This window comes from Papaver somniferum, chromosome 4, assembly GCF_003573695.1.
Source record: "Papaver somniferum cultivar HN1 chromosome 4, ASM357369v1, whole genome shotgun sequence".
Lineage (NCBI taxonomy): Eukaryota > Viridiplantae > Streptophyta > Magnoliopsida > Ranunculales > Papaveraceae > Papaver > Papaver somniferum.
The window spans coordinates 92,016,264-92,037,364 of NC_039361.1; the positions used below are offsets into that span (position 1 = coordinate 92,016,264).

At 37.8% G+C, this 21,101-nt stretch overlaps 1 protein-coding gene across 1 annotated transcript; it reads right to left on the reverse strand.

Moving 5' to 3' along the window:
• Positions 1 to 17,761: 17,761 nt before the first annotated feature.
• On the reverse strand, positions 17,762 to 19,660 carry LOC113272804. The gene is made up of 4 exons (XM_026522602.1): positions 19,300 to 19,660; positions 18,466 to 19,170; positions 17,978 to 18,327; positions 17,762 to 17,824 (listed from the first exon to the last, which is right to left on the reverse strand). The coding sequence occupies exons 1-4, from the start codon at positions 19,658 to 19,660 to the stop codon at positions 17,762 to 17,764; spliced, it is 1,479 nt and encodes a 492-aa protein (XP_026378387.1).
• Positions 19,661 to 21,101: the final 1,441 nt, after the last annotated feature.

The following is a 21,101-nucleotide window of genomic DNA, read 5'->3' on the forward strand; positions in this document are numbered from 1 at the left end:
CTGAATAATGCACAAGTCGCATACATTTTCGGATGCTAATGCGTTCAATGAATAACCGGGGCAAGCACCACCGATCTCAAACCATTATACTGGGGAAAGTGCATGCACACAATCTCTCCGTACTCTCCCGTATCCGTCTATAAGTGTATGACTAGGGGAAGGCTTCCATAAGAAAGAGATACCCAACTTGACATGTCTTTGGCATCTCAGCGGAACGGGTGTTTGCAAAACATTCAGTTTTTACACCACATTCCGGGAGATTTTCAGACCCCCACAGTTCGGTAATTTCCTGACCCGGAATTAGCCAACGGGATGACAGGTTCAAACACTCATCTTGCCTCTGCCACGATGGATTTACAAATTCTCACAATACAGGGACAAGAACAACCATACGAGCATTTATTTAATAATGTTTATTACTCAGACCATGAATTCATCTTATTATGTTTATTACATAGAAAACATTTATTTAAAATGTCATACACCAATGCTTTTATGCCAATTGAGATTACATAGGAATGTAATAATCCTAAGCAATCTGACGATTACCCACCAAAGCTAATGAGAAGTTACTATTGCTAGCCTAATGCCATCGAATGCTGTTGATGACACCCGTACTAATGCTTCCCGCCTGGTACCACGATGACACGCTGATGCTTGCTACAACGTCAAGTTGCTGCCCGATTCCTGAACCCACACCAACAGGCAACAGCTGCTGCTACTTCACAGCACCACTGATGGTTAAAGCCGCTCAAGCAAATCAAAGATGCATGGGACCCTGGCAACGCAGAATTGTCAATAACTACGGTCACGGAGCATAAATCCTCAACACAGAGCACACGTCTCAGCTTGGAACAAGGAGCAATCAAAGCAAGGATAGCCGAAGTTAGGAACAATTAAATAAAGCAAACCAAGTCACCAGACCAAGACTTGTTGCTGCACGCCTATACAGGAGTCTCAATTTCTTTTCTTACATAAGTAAAGCCGAGGAGTTGCTGCACGCCTAAAGCTGCTTCGGTCAGTTGAAGTTGCTGTTGTGCCACACATCAATGATCCCACCAGTTGTCGCATACTTACCGCCGTCGCTGCTCATCTGCTGCTACAACGAGGAGCTCATCTTCAGCGTGGAGTACACATATTGTAATCTCAAAATAGATTCTCCGTTCCTTTTCTATGCAGATACATAAAATAAATCTGGAAAGCTGCTGCACATATGTTGTCGTTGCTGTTGCACGATTGATTTAAGGCGCATTTAACGAAGTAAAACCGATGATCTTGCCGCTCCAAGCACCACTAATGCCAATGGTTCCTGCCTGCGATGCAATTCCTCCGAACACCAAGAAAAGACGACCACATTCCCGAAGATGCAATCGCTACCGATGGGAGACGAACCATGAAGCTGTCACATACAAGCGAATGCTACGGGAAAGGCGGAAGCAGAAACATTTCAAATGCATCGGACAACATTCTCTTGAAATGACCTTCTGAGAACCAACTACATGGGACAATTTCTTGGAACGAGGTGCTATAGACAGCTGCTAAACAAAGTCTAGAACTACGGAGATGCTGCACAAGTGACCTTGGTACTGATGCTGCTCTGCACACGTGCCAATGCCGCTGAAATGAGTGATATGACATACAAGTTGGGGCATATCGTTTGTTGTTGATACGTGAGAGAATTTCTTTGCTAAAGACGATGTCCCACTAATGTCACCTGCTGCCTTGTGCTTGCCAACGATGCTGCTCACTAGATGATACGACGAGAATATCAAATTCAACATGGAAACATACATGGGGCATTGAGGCTGTGAATAGTCATGCTGCGGCATACCCGAAGCTACTGATCAACCAGTGTTCCAGAGCTTCCTCCAACTTGAAGCAGATGGGGCAAAGTTCACAACCAAATACAAAAAGGCATATGCTAATGAGAAAAGTGCTGTGAAGAATGAAGATATCCCTTACCAAAGAGATGAAGATATCTCTTTGGTAAGATGCGAGTTGCTGAGCACAAGTTGAGGCTGTGGTGGAAAAGATGTTGATGCTGTAATACATAAAATGTTGCTGCTAGTTCACAACACCGCCGATACTACCTGATGCTCAATCAAGATGACGAGTGGAACGATGACCAGTGCCATGGAGATGTTGCTCAACTTGCTGCCACTAAAGTGATGAACGTATATGCTAATACTCTTTGGATTCGACGTACATGCCAAAGTGATGGACCGTAACCCTTTGCCCACTGGAATTTTCAACCTTCGCTGCTGCTCACCTGGTGATTATCCGACGAGAAAATCACCTTCAACATGGAGCACATACAGAGCAACCTCAAACACCCAATAGAAGCAGACCTGCTGACGATGATAAGGACAAAGTCTCAACTATCATGGTCGCGGACAAGTCATGTTACAGTGTACATAAAGATGTTGTTGATTGATGCATAGAAGTACTTCCAACTTGAAGCAAACAAGCCACAGAGAATAATTGTACCAGTACGAAAAGGTAAGGTACATTCTGGTTTGCAGGGACGTTCTTCACCAAAATTCTTCCACAAAGAAGGCAAAGCCATGTCACGAAGGTGCATGGCCGACGACGATGCAAAACCATGTCAAGAAGTAGCATACCGGAAGCTCCCCAGAAGTGTACCGGAAGTACCAAAAAATAGCTCGGAGGAACCACGAAAAAGTGCGGAAAACATCCCAGAAGAATTGCTAAAGGCACTCCTAAGTTGGATAAGGGGCACCCCATTTCAGGGCATGTGTTAAAGGGACATCATAACTGGATTAGGGGGGGTCAGTTTCCTTCTCAAAATTCAAAACAGAAACTCACAGGAAAAATGGCAGCAGCGAAGAACAGTTTTGAAAGTGGAATTTGAGCGAGTTTTGAGGAGATTCAATGGATGTATTTGGTACGTATGGACTCTAGAAGACATAACAGGCCTGTTGCAAGCAATTAGACCCAACCAATTGGGATGGATAAGCCGGAAGAAGAGATCAAAGTCCAGGCAGAGAGACGTGTCCTGCTGTTCACTGTCGAAGATTTTGTGGAGATTTTGGGAGACTTTTACGCTGGATAATCATGTATTTGGTCCTGTTCAAGTCATAGGAAGAGTTTGGTGGCTATTTTATAGCTAACAGACGCGTACAAAGCAAGAGAAAAGAGATTTCTCTCTCAACTGCACGTGAAGAAAAAGGGAGATAAACTCGGATTTAATCGAGTTATTTGGACCCTGTTGTGTATATAAAGGCTGTTGAGAAGTGGTAGAGAGTTTTTTATCAAGAGTTTGGGAAGGTTTGGGACGCATAGGAGCGAAGAAGAAGGATTAACAGCAATTCCCACCTGCTGCTGCTGCTGCCATTAGAGGACCTTGAAGAACACGAAGAACAGACTGCACAGAGCAGTCTTATTTTCCGCAGCGTCAACAGCAGCAGCGGAGTGTCGTTTCTTTACTGCAGTTCCCTGGTATCGTTTATTTTTGGACGTATTCTGTGAGTCTTAGAATCACTGTTTTATAACTTTTGACTCTTTTAATCATATTTTGAGCATCAAATATATATATTTTTAGAACATGATTATTATGAATAGCTAAACCCCATTACTGGGATGATCGAGGAAACCATTCTTTATGCATGAGTAATTCTATTTAATTCTTTTATGACTATTTGCACTATTATGAGTTGATTTATGATTTTTATTGATTATTTGTGATTTTATCTGATGATGTATGCTTAGTCTAGGAACTCTTGATGCATCATGCTTATGATTTACATATAATACTTTATAGAATCTTTTTTTTTTTTGCAAAGAAAAGAGTCGATATTTGTTATCATTAAAAGCTATAATTGTCTAGAATTAATAGTTGATTCGCATGAGTATAAGAATTGTTGGAATCCTGAGTCCCAGTATCTCTTGATCATGTGACAAATTTTGTATATATTTTTGTTTTAAAAATCTTTTCAAGTCCGAGCAACGAATCCTTATTTACCGCAATCGAATTACTCCAACGACCTAGAGTTAGGATTATCAATCACTGGTTCCCTTGTATATGCCAGTGTGTTGATATTAGTCAGACTAGTATCTCAGTCTATTAGGATAGGTTCATTTTAGCGGAGGCCTTCAGACAGATATGAGAAACACCGTTCACCTAGTAAACATCAAAACCATCTATGTTTTTCTATATCCATCTTCTTGATCTATCCATGTGATTAGTTTTGATTCCGGATATTGATGTCCATAGTGCGACTATCGGAGTAGAGCTCTGTCACTTATATATGAATTTTAGTATGCTTGAGTACGAACTCGTGTACAGCAATTGGAATTTCGCATCAGGGTACTTCCTCTTGTAATCAATAAGTATGTCAACCAAGTCTTTAGTTCCTTCCAAGGTTCTGTGTAGATAGCTAGGGTTTGGAGAGTAAAGGTTTTGTGGGTATATCTCTGGTATGCCCTCCGGAGACAACACTCCGCCAACTAGGGACACCTAGGGGTTTAAAGGCTTATTGCATATGCTAAATGCAATCGACGATACCTGCGACAGTGAGTTAGGATTTTATTTTGTAAATTTGATTTACTCGAGGACTAGCAAATAATATGTTTGGGGGTATTTGATAGACGCATTTATGTGTCTATTTTGATCCCAATTGTATATATTGTTAGTGCTCGATTTTGTATTTATTTTGGCATTTTATGTCTTTGTAGGTGTTTTTGGAAAAATAACCTTTTACAGAGAATTTGTCTCGAAAAGTGGTATTTGCGCTCGTGGGAAAAAAACTACTAAAAGCATCCCTCATTTGGATAAGGGACACCTCAGTTACTAAGGGGAATCCACTTGTTATTTACACCCCAGGGCGTCCAGTGGATAAAGACTCCTACACTTTGGATTCAGGGCAGTCCTTCTTCAATCATTCAAACGAGTTTTGGGGGAAATTGTTTTCTTCTCCTGTGTGTTTTACTGGCAGAGTTGGGCGTTTCTGGCAGAGATTCAATCACGAAGCATGTTTGGGTTGGACTATACTTGACTAAACAAGGCTGTTATAAGAGATTTAACGGATCAAACTGGGCTGGATAATCGGTTCTCGGCTAAACGGGGAAGAAACTTATTCACCTGCGTAAAGTTTGGATTGATTCCGGAAGAGATTTTCGCAAGCTTTCTTTTTGGATATGGGTCGTTATGGGCTTGATACGAGTATAAAGGAGCGGTGACGTATTTTGTGAAGTTAAAAAGGAATCAAATCCTTGTATTCTCGGGAATTATCTAAAACAGGGGAGGAGTAATACTCGGGGGTTGTTTTTAGTTATTACGTGAACTGAAGAAAGAAAATATCTTCTGTTCGATTTGTTTCTATCCTAAGAAAATTTTTGAATAGCTATGATTTAATGAAAGTCGCGTATGGAAGATATATGTGGATAAAAAGTCCCAGACTTTCTTATGAACAAAATAGAGAATTTAATCGGGTTTGCACGGTGTTGTGGTATATATAAACACTACTGGGAGTTCCAGGGGGAGTAGTCTAGACTTTGGGGACCGAGCATAGGTGTTAGGGTAGCTGCAAGTGGAGTTGCAGGAAAAATACCTTATTCTGCTGCTGCTGCTGAAGAAGGAGAAAACAAAGAACATTGGACCTACAGAGACGGTCGCAGTTGTGCTACACTAGAAAACTATCGTTCTTCTACAATCTTAGAAGCTTGTAACAGTAACGTCTGTAACACCCTTACAGCGTTGCAAATCCCCCTGTTACACAATTTCTTCAATAAAACACCTTTTTGAGCTATGGATTATAATTTTGTGCGTGTTTTTGATATGAGGAGCTAAACCCCATCACTAGGACAATGGAGGAATCCATGTTTCACAATTGAGTGGTAACTATATTTGATTCTTTTGACTTTTTGCATTATGTTTAATCGATTTATGATTTTCATTAATTAGTTGTGATTTCGTTTGATGGTATATGCTTAGACGTAAGATCTTTTGATATACCATGCTTGTGATTTACATCTACCATTTTAGAAATCAACCTTTGGCAAAGAATAAGAGTCTACAAAAGAGCTATAATTGTTAAGAATAATTATATGAACCAATTGAATGTGATTAATGGTGGAATCTTGAGTCCTAGTCTCTCTCGATATTTGTGACAACCTTTTGTATATATTATCTTTATTTTTAGTGTTTTTCTATTTATAAATCTGAAATCAGTCTCAACAAGTCCGAGAAACGAACACTTTACTTACCACTATAAAATCACAACAATGCCCTTAACCGTGTATCCTCCACGTGTATCTCCTTGGACACGTGGTGAATGATGAATTGTGTGTATACACTACTTATGGGGTCTTGTTTATGAGCACCTCATTTTCTTTCAGTGGTGGATGCATATTTTATCTTAAAGATAGTTATCAATGTTTCCTCTTTTATGAACTCCCTTACTCAATTTGATCAATTGTTATATCAACGTCCTTTTTCTTGATGATGATAATCAATATAGAGAAATCTTGTTTTTATTTATATGCCAAGTCTTTATAAACAACTTAAGTTTGTTGGTATAAATCTTTATGGTCACATGGAGCCACTAGGCCTACCACCACCTGTTTCTTAGACTGAATATTGTGTTTTGCTCCATTTTCGGATCAAACATTAAAAGGGAACACAACTAATGAGTTAAGGTTGGGTCTTGATAAAACATAACCGTAACCGGCTTATAAAGTATTATGGTTTGTTTCCAAAAACCAAAAAACCAACCGTAATGGTTGGTTTTTCTCAAATTTTCTTTCTCTGACTATAAATCAAAAGCACTAATCTATACACCAAAAAATACCTTGACACGTGGAGTGACATCGTGAGCTGAAGCAGAATGCAACTATACAGCTGTGCGCACCACATCATTCCAACACAACTTCAATCCTAAGCTAAGGATAGAAGCGTAATCTGTCAGAGGATATTTTTCCCATAAATAGGGAGCAACTAGGTTTGGGCAGAGGAGGCTTTCTTTTCCCTTCTTACCACCGACACTTTTGAGGAACCCTTTCCTCTCTCTTCTCTCTACAACTCCCTTAACATCAGGTGTTCATGAATGAAGATACAGAGATATGAAGATATCTCTTCCATATTTTCATGAATGAATTACCAATCTTACCGCATGTAACATACGAGATAAATAATAAACAGTTCCTTTACCCCGTGGATGTAGGCTTTGCCGAACCACGTTATACCTTGTGTTCAATCTCTTATTTACATTTCTCTGCATCTTAATTTCGTTTTATGATTTCGATCCATATTTGGTGTTTACTGTTTGTTTTATCATTTCATTATTTGGTTGTGCTATCAATTAATGGAAGTAAGTTTGTTTTTGGACACGACCATACCACCGTTATTTTCGTGTTCACAACTAACCTAATTTAATTAAATTATTAACACTAAATAAATAAGGGTTATTTAGTCATTACGAAAATATTTCTGATATGGGGTTTTTGAAATTACTAACGGGTAATCCATTTTTATCATATTAGTGAAGCCCTTCTATTGAAATTTGAATCCCTTATATTAGGTTTCCTCGTTTAATCAACAACTATCATGACCAACTTTTTTGTATGGTTTAATATTTAGGATATTTTATTTTGGACTAGATTTTGGTTTTAAGGCTTAGGATTTTGGAGAAAACGATGAGGAGGTAATGCTCAACGTGTGTGGAAAATTTGTGTGATCGCAGGATAATTTAGTCCGGCTTGTACAATTATACTGAATCATTAATGGTTAATGAGTCTGATTAGGATTTATGCACTCCTCAATTTTCGCTCTCCTCAATTTATGCACTCCTGAACTCCTCTTTTATTTCATTTTGCCTTTTTTCTATGTGAAAAATACTATAATCCCCCTACTATATGGTTTCAATATATAGGAGCCCCACCAAATGGATCCTTCATTATCAACTCCATACTTTAGGAAAATGATATTACTAGACCGAAAATATCAAATTTTCTTTCAGATCTGACCCATAATTATATTATGTATTTTAGTATTGGAAAAATTACCCTTTACTATATAATATATATACAGGAGGAATACCATCAGATTTTTTTCATTTCTCTATTCTCTTTCTCTCTCTTCTACATTCTCTTGTCTCTCGGCTCCAGCGAAATAATTTCTAGGGTTACTTTTTTTGATTTTCATTTATGTACTCTCTCTAATTTTCCATTGTAAATCAGTGGATTTTAAGTTAATTAGCTGATTCGAAAAATTCAGGTAAGATTCGAGTTATTTTTCAGTTCTATTTTTCGAAAAATTCAGGTAAGATTTTAGTACTGATATAGTTTTGGTTTCTGTTTTGGTGATTTTATTCCGATCGGTAAAGAAGAAGAACGGCTTGATTCTTTTCTGATTCAATCAAGTGGTTTTAGTTGGTTCAATGCTACTTCAGGTAAAGATTTGATTCAATAGGTTTTGCTCATTATTAATTATCTTTATCTAGTTTTGATTGATTCTATTCAGATCGGAAAAGAAGAACAACATGATTTTTCCTGAATCAATCGATTCTCGTATTTCGAATCTAGGTACGTTTTGTAAGTTCTAGATCTGGCTTGATTTGTTCGAATTTTTTGATTCGTATGGGTAGTTTGAAACTTAGAAATTGTGCAAGTGTATGAGATGAGTTTTAGACTAGCAAGTTTGTGAATGTGATTAATGTTATTTTGTTGTGGTTAGTGCTTTTATAAACTACTGTGTGTATAATTTGTATATCGTATCTGGTTCTAGTCATGGTAAGAAGGAAGTTTCTCACTTTGATGATGATACACAACATGTGTAACTTGCGTCTACACATCCAAATTGCATGTGTAACTTGCCTTTACACATCCAATTAGCATGTGTAACTTTCCTCTACACATCCATTATATATAATTTGTTAGTCAGTTTCGGAAAAAAAAATTATTGGTTTGTTTGGTTCTCCGTTATGTTATTTACTTGTTCAATTATGGAATCATCTGATTGCTGCTTCATTAGTTATCTCGAACTACAATAATGGGAGATAGCCAAACTCTAGTTACTCAGCCCTTTGCTGATATGGAGTACCTGTCTGGTGATTATAAGCATGTGGCCTCAAATGCCAATATAATTATGCATGAAGCACCTATTACCTCAGTTGAAGATGGGGGTAAACTACAGATATTACCCAAGAAAACTTGCAACCTGGAACAACTAATCACGACGCGAATGGAAACATTCAACATACATCTGGAGAGGCTGCTAGCAAGCAACCGTTGGAGGCTGATTCTGGTATGTTTCTCATTTTCTTTTCATTACCTGAGATTTCTATTCTCTCAATAATCCTTTGTTCAGTCCCATATCTTCGTGCAAGTACATTCTGTTGGAAGTTGTTATCTAGGTTTGTGCGAAACTTGTGTGACATGAAATGAGAAAATATAACTATTAAATTATAAGCATTAGACAAGGAAAAATGATATCATATGGTTACAGTGAGGATACTACTGGTTAATGATTTTATCATGTCTAACGTCTCAGCGGTTCCTAAGTCATCGCCAGTTACCTAACGTTTCAGCAGTTTCTATTGCACAAGAACGACTATGGAGCGTAGTCAAGTCCAGATCATTAGATTTTAATGCTTGGACCATACTAATTAATTGAAGAGACGGAGAAGGTGGCAGAGGTATGTTCACTCGTATATTGCAGCTCATATGTCATATACTCTAAAGTTACCAGTGTAACGATGCTAAGGAACTAATCATGGAAGTAGTTGCTTGATACTGAAACCATAACAAAAAAAACTTTAGAGTATATGACACATGGATTCTAATTTAGATGCATGTGTAGCTGGAAGTTACACTGTATATATGGATGTGTATCTGCAAGTTACACATGCTAATTGAATGTGTAGCTTATAGTTACATATGTGTTTTCACTGAACTGTTGGATACATATGTCATATATGGATGTGTAATTCTCAGTTACACTAGTCAGGTGCATGTGTAACTCCTAATTACACATGCTAAGGTAAGTTATCGACTTCCTTTCCGTGATCTTTTATACTATGACTGTTGTGGCTGAACAAACAAAAGCAATTGCAAGCACTTAATTCCTACCCCCATTACGGAGACATCACTTCCAAAACACCCAAGGTCTTATCTTCGTGGTTGACATCAACGATTGTGATTGTGTTATCTTCCAATTGCTTGACAGAGCTTCCCTGCACCTATTCAATACATCAACAACTTATTTGCTGCCTGGGTTTAATCTCAAATTTTCTTTCTTTTGCTCATCTTTAAGTCATATATCTTTAAGTTATATGGATGTGTAGATACTAGTTACACATGTTAATTGGATGTGTAACTGAATATACATTGTTGTATGTACTGTTCATTTTAATCTTATAAATACTGATTGCTTGTTGTTATATTTCAGGTTTCAAATAACTTCATAAAAGCTAATTGTTTAAATGTGGTAATGGTCTCGCTGGAATTGGAATTGACGTTGAATACACAAATCAGATGCATGTGTAACTCTCAATTACACTAGATAGATGTATATGTAACTCTCAATTACACCAGACAGAAGTGTGTGTAACTTCTAGTTACACATGCTAAGAAATTACTTTAAACGAATATTAAAGTAATACATGTATTTTTTGTATGCGTTCTTTTTTATGTCTATTTTTTGATGTGTAACTTTGCATTACACGTGTTATAAGGATGTGTAACTTCTGGATACACATGTCATATGCATGTGTAACTTCTATTTACACATACACACTATACTTTAATAATTTTGGGCATGGATTTAATAGTTTTGACTTAAATTTAAATTTTATTTAATTTGGGGTTTCACAATATATAAAAGGGCATGAATGTCTTTTAATAACTACGGGCCTAGATTTAAACTTATTTTAATTAAGGGCCTCATATTATGGGTTACTAGTAGGTTTATAAACAATACCTACGACTATGTCAAACTGCAAGTGCACAACATCTATGGTAGACATGTCAAATACAAGTCGATCCCACAAAGACAAGGTGGGTGTAGAGTCGATTCAAAAATCTTACTAAACTGATTCAATGATAAGTAACACAAAAATCGGGGTTTGTTGTGTCGATACGACGAAGATATTGGTAAAGATTACAACAGCAAAATAAAGAAGCAATAACAAAGATGTTAACACTGAGAATAAAGGCACAAGGATTGTCAAATCCACCACTAATTCCTACTATGTATTCAACTAATTATACTACTCTTGTCCTTGTAACAGATAAGGAAGAAGTGTCAAGTCTATCACTTACCTAAGGTATTTCACCAATGGATAGTTCAATCGCAACTAAGGTATCAATCTGGAGCACTAATTGTCTAATTAAGCACTAATTGTCTAAGGCATGAGCTGCAGCACAATCAACACATTTTTATCCTAAATACAATGGATACATGGCATACACTGTGAGAGCAAATCACTGAAGCACTAAGATTGAATCTATCCTAGAACAATATGAACATTCAATTGGATGTTTTTTACAGAGAAGACAACCCTATTTATACACCAATTTTTTTCTCTCAATCCTTCTTCAATTTGACAATTAATAATAACCCCTCACCAACAATATTTTATTGACTTTCTTTGTCTTCAATTTCTCTGCAACTTCATTAAATTGATGCTCCCCTACTTGTACAACTAACCATAACTATATCTCTCTAAATGTTATCTTCTAGGGTAACTGTTCTTGATAAAATTAGAGATAAGATAGAGAGAGATGAATAATTAGGATTTAATGGTAGCGTTAATGATGGTGAAACTGTGCTCAGTGTACGGAGAAGTTATTGAAGGTGCTGGCTCTGTGAAATGGAGAAGAAGATGAAATGGAATTGGTCTGGTTTTTCTCGACTATGGGAAATAATAGAGGTGGATAGAGTGTTGGGAGAGAGCATCAGATGTTGATGTCTTGAAGAATGAGTTGTTGGATGATAAGCAGCTTCAACAAATCTGATGGCTCGGGTGTATGAACGGGCTTGGATTTTGGGTTTGGGTTTGAGTTCTCTACCAAGCCCACTGCTCGGATTTAGGCTTTGCAAGCGTCTTGCGGAACGAGTGCAAACAGATTGCGGAATCTCTTTACGCGTTGTTCATTCGCGCTTCACGGCCTTCTCGTGGGAGCTTAGCATTGTCTCTTTTTTGTAGTCGTTAGTCACCATTTCTATGCTCTTTTGGATTCTCAATTCATACAAGCTTTATTTAGTACCTATGAACAAAAAATTAATTAGTACAAATATTTATTCTTGAAAACAATGAAAATACAGAATTTGGGATAATATATGATTTTAAAGCGCAAAAGATGAGTTAATTTCCCAATAAAAATGTGTAGAAATATGCAATATTTGGCACTCATCAAATATCCCCAAACCTAAATTTTACTTGTCCTCGAGTGAAACAGAAATTAGGAAATCCTAACTATACCACTGTCGCTGGTCTCTCGAATGCATTTAGCGAATGCACTAAGCCTTTAAACCCCTAGGTGTCCCTAGTGGACGAGTTGTAGTCTCGTGAGGTCCTACCAGAGGTGAACCTACAAAACCCTCTGCAACTTCAGAGTATAATAGAGTCCCAAATATCCAAAGAGCTATGAGGACATAGAGTTTCTGCATGCTAGTAACACGAAGTTAGAAATACCAAAGAATGCATTCTCATCCTTAAGAGTTGAGCGAGAAATAACCATATCATATGAAAGAATTCGGGTTCGAGAGTGATCACAAGCCTCGACTTCTGCCTCACCAATAGGGTGTTATGATGATTTCACTCAAAAAGACCGCTTTTCTAGTCTCTCATGTGTGCAGACAGGAATAAAGAGATAAATCCCTCACACGTTGAATGGTGGGAAGGAAAACCTTCCGAAATAATTTCTGGAGACTCCACAAAATTGTGGACAAAAAGAATCTTTTTCTGATGGTCTCTAAGAAAGGAAATCAATCATTAGCAAGGATGGGAGTACTCACTTACCTTCACATCCGATCAACAATCAACACCACTCTCACAGCATCCATAGAAACGTCTTCAATCTTCGGTCTTCAACTGTTGATGATAAACTCTTGAACTTCTTAGAACCTTGACAATTTCTAATTCTTCTCTTTAACTTCCTTGTTGCTTGAATTTTCCTCTTAAATTTCTTCTTTACCATGGTGTTTATTAAAAAAAAACTATAACAATGTTTTTTTTTATTTAATGATTACTCAAAATGACAAACTGAAAATAAATAATGAAACTATTAAATCCATGGATGAAGGACTTTATCACATAATTCTTCACAACCTGTAATGTCTTGATTTCATGAACTTCACTAATTCTCATCTTTTTATGTTTTCTTTGCTCTAGTAAAATACGTCTTCAATTTTGTATAATGAATTCTGCTCTTTGTACTGTATCTTTACTTTGAATAGGAACCTTTTACTTTTCCTTGAATTGTTGCATGTAAACCTCGGACTATTTCAACTTTCTTCATAGAATCTGACGTTGCTCTGCTCGTTGATGATGATGTGTTTCTATGGATTTGTTGATGTTGTCGAGAGAGAGGATGGTGTTAACTGCAAATCAAACTACAGAAGGAGTTTTCATCTTTAGACGTCATCCTCATGATTGATGGAATTAGCATTCAAGAGATCAAAAATAGTGTTGAAAGTGGCGCGAAGTTGGGTAGCTCACCATTCCTACCCGGAATTTACGTACGGTGACACATACTCTAAAAGGACTTTTTAGATAGTCACAAAAAATGAAGGTAGGTGCCTCGCTTGATGTAAAATAGGTAGTCTCCACTAAGGATGATCACAACTCTAATACCAAATATCTTTGTTGCACCTAATTTTCCCACCGGCATGGTTAAATCCAACTTTAACGCTCTAACAACTAAGAAACCCGATTGTGTTCTCCAGTACTTCAAAGTTCGGTTATTTCGATCAGACTCCCTATGTAAACATAGCTAGAAGCATTCTAGTGACTCTAAAATCTCTAAAATTTGGAGGTTTTATGCAAGTATTTACTTAAATTTTTTATTATTTTTTTTTTTTATAAATGCAAAAGACTAAAAGCTCTATATGTAAAATACTCCCCCAAACCTAAATCTAACATTTTCCTCAATGTTTCAAAATATAAGCAGAATTATAATAACATACCAGGAGAAAAGTGCAGAGTAGATTTAAAGGAAGGAGATTACCAGATGCAGAAAGAATGGTGCTAAACCAGAAATGAATGAATGCTTTGAAAGCAAACAGCATGAGCGCAAGACAAAAAGTTTGGTTAGCACACATAAAAATTATGCAAAACGAAAAAGAAAAGGAAAAGAGGATGGATTTTTAGTCCATATGTATGTACACGTGTGGACCAGTTTAGTCCACATAAACAGGGTCTTCCAAGTCCATGGTCTCAAATTCTGGTGGAAGAGGCTCCAGAAATGGTTTCAATCTCTGGCCATTGACTTTGAAGATGTTCTTGTTTGCTGTATTTTCAATTTCTACAGATCCATGAGGGAAACCAGTACGTACCAACAATGGACATGACCATCGAGATCGTAACTTCCCTGGAAAAAGATGCAAACGAGTGTTGTACAATAAATTTTTTTAACCAGATGTGAAAGATTTGCACAAAATGCGCTTGTCATGAAACACTTTCATTCTATTTTTGTACATTTTGGCACTATCATATGCATCATTTCTTAGTTCTTCTAACTCATTGAGTTGAAGTTTCCTTTAGGTACCAGCCTTATCAAGATCAAAGTTCAATTTACTAACAGCCTAGTATGCACGATGTTCTAACTCCACAGGTAGGTGACAATCTTTACCATACACTAGTCTATAAGGGGACATGCTAATAGGAGTTTTGTATGCAGTTCTATAGGCCCACAAAGCATCATTTAAACGTAAAGACCAATCGTTCCTAGTAGGATTAACAGTCTTTTCAAGAATATGCTTAATTTCCCTATTAGAAACTTCTACTTGGCCACTGGTTTGTGGATGGTATGGTGTTGCTACCTTGTGAGTGATTCCATACTGGTGCATAAGTGATTCAAAAGGTCTATTGCAGAAATGAGTACCACCATCACTGATTATTGCTCTAGGTGTTCCAAAACGAGAGAAAATGTTTTCTTTAAGAAAAGAAAGAACTACTTTATGATCATTTGTTTTGGAGGCAATGTCTTCTACCCACTTACACACATAATCAACAGCAACAAGAATGTATAACATACCTTCAGAGTTAGGAAATGGACCGATAAAATCAGTACCCCACACATCAAATAATTCAACAATCAAAATAGGTTGTAAGGGCACCATGTTTCTTCTTGAGATACTTCCTAATTTCTGGCATCGGTCACAAGCAACACAAAAGGAATGACTATCTTTGAACAATGATGGCTAATAGAAACCACTCTGCAAGATCTTTGCAGCAGTTTTCTTGGCACTAAAATGGCCTCCACATGCATGGTCATGACATAAAGAGATGACATCTCTTTGTTCAGAATTGGGGACACATCTCCTAATGATTTGGTCAGGTCTGTATTTAAACAAGTATGGGTCATCCCAAAATAAGTGTTTTACTTCAGAGAAGAACTTGGATCGGTCTTGTTTAGACAATGCAAGGGCATTCTACCTGTAGCAAGGTAGTTAACAATATCAGCAAACCAAGGAATTTCAGACACGAGCATCAATTGTTCATCAGGGAATGATCCTCTAATATGCAATGATTCATCAACAGATTCAACATACAACCTAGACAAGTGATCAGCAACATTCTCAGACCCTTTCTTATCTCGAATTTCGAGATTGAACTCTTGTAACAAGAGTATCCATCGAATTAAACGAGCTTTAACATCTTTCTTGGATAGAAGATATTTCAATGCAGCATGGTCAGAATATATGATGACTTTGGACCCTATCAAATAAGATCTAAAATTGTCTAATGCAAATACTATAGCTAGCAATTCTTTTTCAGTGGTTGGATAGTTCAGTTCAGCATCATTAAGTGTCTTACTAGCATAGTAGATCACATAAGGGATCTTGTCAGCTCGCTGTCCTAAAATAGATCCTACATCATAGTCAGACGCATCACACATAATTTCAAATGGCAAGGTCCAGTCGGGTGGTCTGACTATTGGAGCAGATGTAAGAAGAGTTTTAAGTTCTTCCCATGCACACACACAAGCATCATCAAATACAAAAGCAACATCTTTTGCAGGAAGACTACACAAGGGTCTTGAAATTTTACTAAAGTCTTTGATGAATCGTCGGTAAAAACTCGCGTGGCCTAAGAATGACCTTATCTCCCTCACAGGGCGAGGTTGTGGTAAGTGTTGAATGAGATCAACCTTGGCTTTATATACTTCTATGCCTTTTTCAGAGATGATGTGCCCTAGCACTATGCCTGAGTTGACCATGAAATGACATTTTTCCCAGTTCAAAACCAAATTTTTTTCTTTGCATCGAATCAGCACAAGAGTAAGATGATGTAAAAATTCATCAAAATAAGACCCAAAGACAGAAAAAGCATCCATGAAAATTTCAAGAAACTTATCTACCATGTCAGAAAAGATGCTCATCATGCAACGTTGAAAAGTAGCGGGCGCATTACACAACCCAAAAGGCATGCGACGATAAGCAAATGTACCATAAGGACATGTAAAAGTGGTCTTCGGTTGATCCACTGGTGCTATGTGAATCTGGTTATAACCCGAATAGCCATCTAAGAAACAATAGTGACTATGCCTTGACAATCTTTCTAGCATTTGGTCAATGAAGGGAAGAGGAAAATGGTCTTTCTTCGTTTGTGTGTTCAATTTCCTATAGTCAATGCAAACTCGCGACCTGTGGTTACGCGAGCGGGGACTAGCTCATTCATTTCATTTTGAACTATGGTAATTCCAGACTTTTTGGGCACAACTTGAATGGGACTGACCCATTTGCCATCTAGGATTGGGTATATTATACCTGCATCAAGCAATTTCAGAATCTCACCTTTAACAACATCTCTCATGTTGGGGTTAAATCTCCCTTGCATTTCCCTAGATGGTTTAGTGTGTTCTTCAAGATTTATATGATGCATGCAAATTGTGGGACTTATACCTTTAAGGTCTGAGATAGTCCAACCTAAGGCCTCTTTATGCTCTTTAAGCACTTCTAAAAGTTTACTCTCATGTTCTGTGTCTAAACATGATGCAATAATAACAGGAAAAGTATCAGAAAGATCTAAGAAAGCATATTTCAAAGTATCCGGCAATGGTTTCAAATCAAGCTTCGGTGATTCGTCAAGAGACGGGGCAGACTCAGAATCAGAAAGTGGAAGTGGTTCCACATCATTCTGCCATTTAGCAATATTCATGAGTGGTACAGATTCAAGCAAAGAGTGGACTTCACTAATGTACTCAGAATCAAAAACATCTAAATCAAAATTATCTAAGCATACTTGCAAAGGATCCACTGATAAGATGTCAAGCAATGAGTCTTGGATCAGACTCTCAATCATGTTAATCTCATGCAATTCATTATCATCAGAATCCATAGGTTGTTGGCTAACACGAAAAACATTCAATTCCACAGTCATGTTACCAAAAGACAAATTCAACACTTCATTCCGACAGTTTATAATACCACTAGACGTCGCCAGGAAAGGACGTCCTAAAATGACAGGAATGTGACAATCTGGGTTTTGCACAGGTTGAGTATCTAACACAATGAAGTCCACAGGGAAATAGAATTTATCAACCTTGATTTCACATCTTCAATGATACCACGGGGGATTTATATAGATCTTTTCGCTAATTGCAGCGTAACAGGAGTGGGTTTCAGCTCTCCAAGACCTAACTGCTCATACACAGAATATGGCAGAAGGTTCACACTTTCGCCTAAGTCTAACAAAGCCCTATCAATTGTATGTTCACCTATTGTGCATGCGATAGTTGGACTACCAGGGTCTTTGAACTTAGGCGGGGTCTTGCTTTGAATAATTTAACTCACTTGCTCAGTAAGAAAGGCACACTTGTGCACATGATGTTTCCCTTTTTGTGTGCATAGATTTTTCAAGAATTTAGCATAGGCAGGTATTTGTTTGATTTCTTCGAGAAAAGGGATATTTATATTGACTTGCTTAAACATTTCCAACATCTCGTTGTACTGGTGACTCCCTTTTTGTTGCACCAATCTTTGTGGGAATGGAGCAACATGCACATAAGATGGTAAAGGAACATTGACATCAGTGGAATTCTTAGAGTCAGTATCATGCTCAGATTCCTTCTCTACACTAGATGTTGTCTGTGGAGTTATATGCACTGGTGAGTCTGATTTAGACTCGCTCGACTGTGGCTCACCTACATTGTTGTCAACAATTTTACCGCTACGGAGAGTGTTGACAGCATTCACTTGATATTGTGATGACTCATTGCAAGTTGATGTGCTTGCCTGAAATGTACTTTTGGGATTTTATTGGAGTTGATTAGGGAGTTTACCTTTTTCTCCTTCATTTAGTGCATCGCATATTTGGCCCAATTTGAGTTCTAAACTCGCAAACCTCTGGTCATTTAACTTCTGGTATTGCAAAAGATTGTGATTCATTTGATTTACACCATCATTAAAGCTAGGCATGTTCTCTATAGGGTATTGTATGTGTAGTTGTACTTGAGAGTTTCTGGGATATGAATATCCTTGGTTATTACTAGTTGCACCTCCTTGTACATGCCCTTTAGACCATGAAAAGTTAGGGTGATTCCTCCATCCTGAGTTGTAGGTCTGAGAATAAGGGTTGTTCTCTTGCTTATGATATAGAGCATTGGCTTGCTCGGTTTTAGACTCTTGAAATGCTTGCAGGTCTGGACAACTATCCACTAAGTGGTCTGAACCGTGATATGCTGCACAATGGGCTGTCTCAAATTGTTCATGGAGAGTAGGGGCAGTAATTTTCACATTCCGCGGCTCTAGCGTTATTGCTTCTACTTTCCTAGCCAATGACGCAATTTTTGCATTTCCCTCGAAGTCAGACTCAATTCTATGGACTTTAGCTACATGGGTAGTCTTGCTAGGTTCACGAATGGACTCCCACTGTTGAGATTTTTCAGCAACTTCGAATAAGAAATTCCAAGCCTCTTTAGAGCTTTTATCAATAAATGCACCATTGTACATTGACTCAACTGTGGATCGGGTACTGACATCTAGACCTTCATACAAGATTTGCACGAGTCTCCATTTTTCAAAACCATGGTGAGGACATTGGAGCAATAATTCACTAAATCTCTCCAGATATTTAGCAAAGGTCTCGCCCTCTAATTGCACAAAACTATTCATACTTTGACGAATTGCCACGGTCTTATGGTTTGGAAAAAACTTTTTGAAAAATTCTTTCGTTAGCTCTTCCCATGTTCCAATGGAATGTGGTTGTAGTGCATTCATCCAAGACTTGGCTTTCTCTTTTAAGGAGAAAGAAAACAGTCTCAGTTTGAGGGACTCTTCCGGCATTTGGTCGAAATGCAGAGTCCCACAGATATCTTCAAAATCTCTTACATGGTGGTAAGGGTTTTCAGCATCAGCCCCTCTGAATACAGGTAACATATGAATTGTGCTTGCTTTCAGTTCAAACTGGCCATCATCAGCTGGTAGAATGATGCAAGAGGGCTGGCTTGCTCTAGTTGGGTACATGTACTCCTTCATACTACGGTCTTGGTTTAATTATTCACCCATTGTTTCAGATTGGTCAGGGCTGTCTACCTCAGAACTAGGTATGTCAACAATCTCTTCTTGGCTAATTCTTACTAGTCTATTTGTTTGGTCTATGAAGGTCACAATCATAGCCTAGACAGGATATCAATAAACATGTTATGAAAGCCAGAATTACAACAGATTCACAATTCAGGGAAATAAAACCCACAAGATGCACTCAGAATTGATATAATGCACTGATCAAACAAGCAGCAAATGCACAAATCAGAAGATAGTAATTTGTTAGGGTTGTGTGCTCAGAACTAGTGTGTTTCAGAAGTTAGATAGCACACAGGATTCACCAGAATCAGTAAGTAAACATGCTATTCAAGCATCACAGATTCATGCACAATAGTACCACGGATACTACACAGTCAGGATATATCACAGATTAATGCTAATGACAATCAATTTCAGGGATGAAGGCACAGGTTTTGCCGAGATCAAATGAACAATCAGTGATATAACAATACAGCTAGCAAGTAGGTTACTCAAATACCACAGGATCATGCGCAAGAATGTGTTGCAGGGAGAAACAAAAACAGTGTTCCCCAGAATTTATCAATTTTAGCATGCCAGAATGTTACTCAAAAGCCACAGGAATATGCACAAAAATATCAGTAGTTAAAGAGGTTTTAAAATGGTCAGGTATCAACTAGCTCAGTGAGCAGGATGGTGTGTCAATCACATAAACATCTAGAGCAAAAAGGAGTTGAAAAACAAACCGCCGGCGCAAAACCGGGTTTAGGCAATTCCCCAAATTGTCCTGCTCCTTTTTCTTTTCCTTTGTCGTGTCTCAGCTCAGTATCACGGGCACCTGGTGAACTCAAAGAGTAATTTCAGTACCCAGAGATGTGCAGGCGAAGCAAAGAATTTCAGAGCTGGTAGTTAACAACAAGAATTGCAGAACAAAAGATGGGAACTGCTTAGGGTCGATATAGTTCACCAGGAAAGGAACAAAAAAACGAAAGTGCCAAATGCAGGGATGCTTAATAATCTACAGAATGATGAATACTGTACTTGCGAAATTTGATAGTGTCCTACAAACCAGATGCAAAATTATTTACTCCAATGCTTAAGCTACAACATGTGATGAACAGTCACAGCTATCAATATGCAGCAACTTTGCAGGGCAACGATGATGGTATGAAGCAAGATGCAGTTATGTCAATGACAGTTATTACAGCTAATATGCTACAGAGTGCTCAAAACTGAAATGACTCTGATGGATTGGAACAGATGCACAGAATTATGAAAGATAACTACTAGTATACAGGCTATGAAGTATACTGAATGAATGCAGAATATATAATAGTGATGTTGGCAAAGCTACAGGAACAGAAAATAAAGAAGGAAAGAAATGATTTCTAGATGCAGCTACATTACAGATGGA

Coding starts and splice junctions, on each gene's coding strand:
- LOC113272804 (XM_026522602.1), bottom strand. CDS start 19,660: ATGAAGGAGTACATGTACCCAACTAGAGCAAGCCAGCCCTCTTGCATC. Junction 19,171..19,299: donor GACCGTGGCAATTCGTCAAA/GTATGAATAGTT, acceptor TCTTGTATGAAG/GTCTAGATGTCAGTACCCGA. Junction 17,825..17,977: donor GTGCCTTTCTTACTGAGCAA/GTGAGTTAAATT, acceptor GTGTATGAGCAG/TTAGGTCTTGGAGAGCTGAA.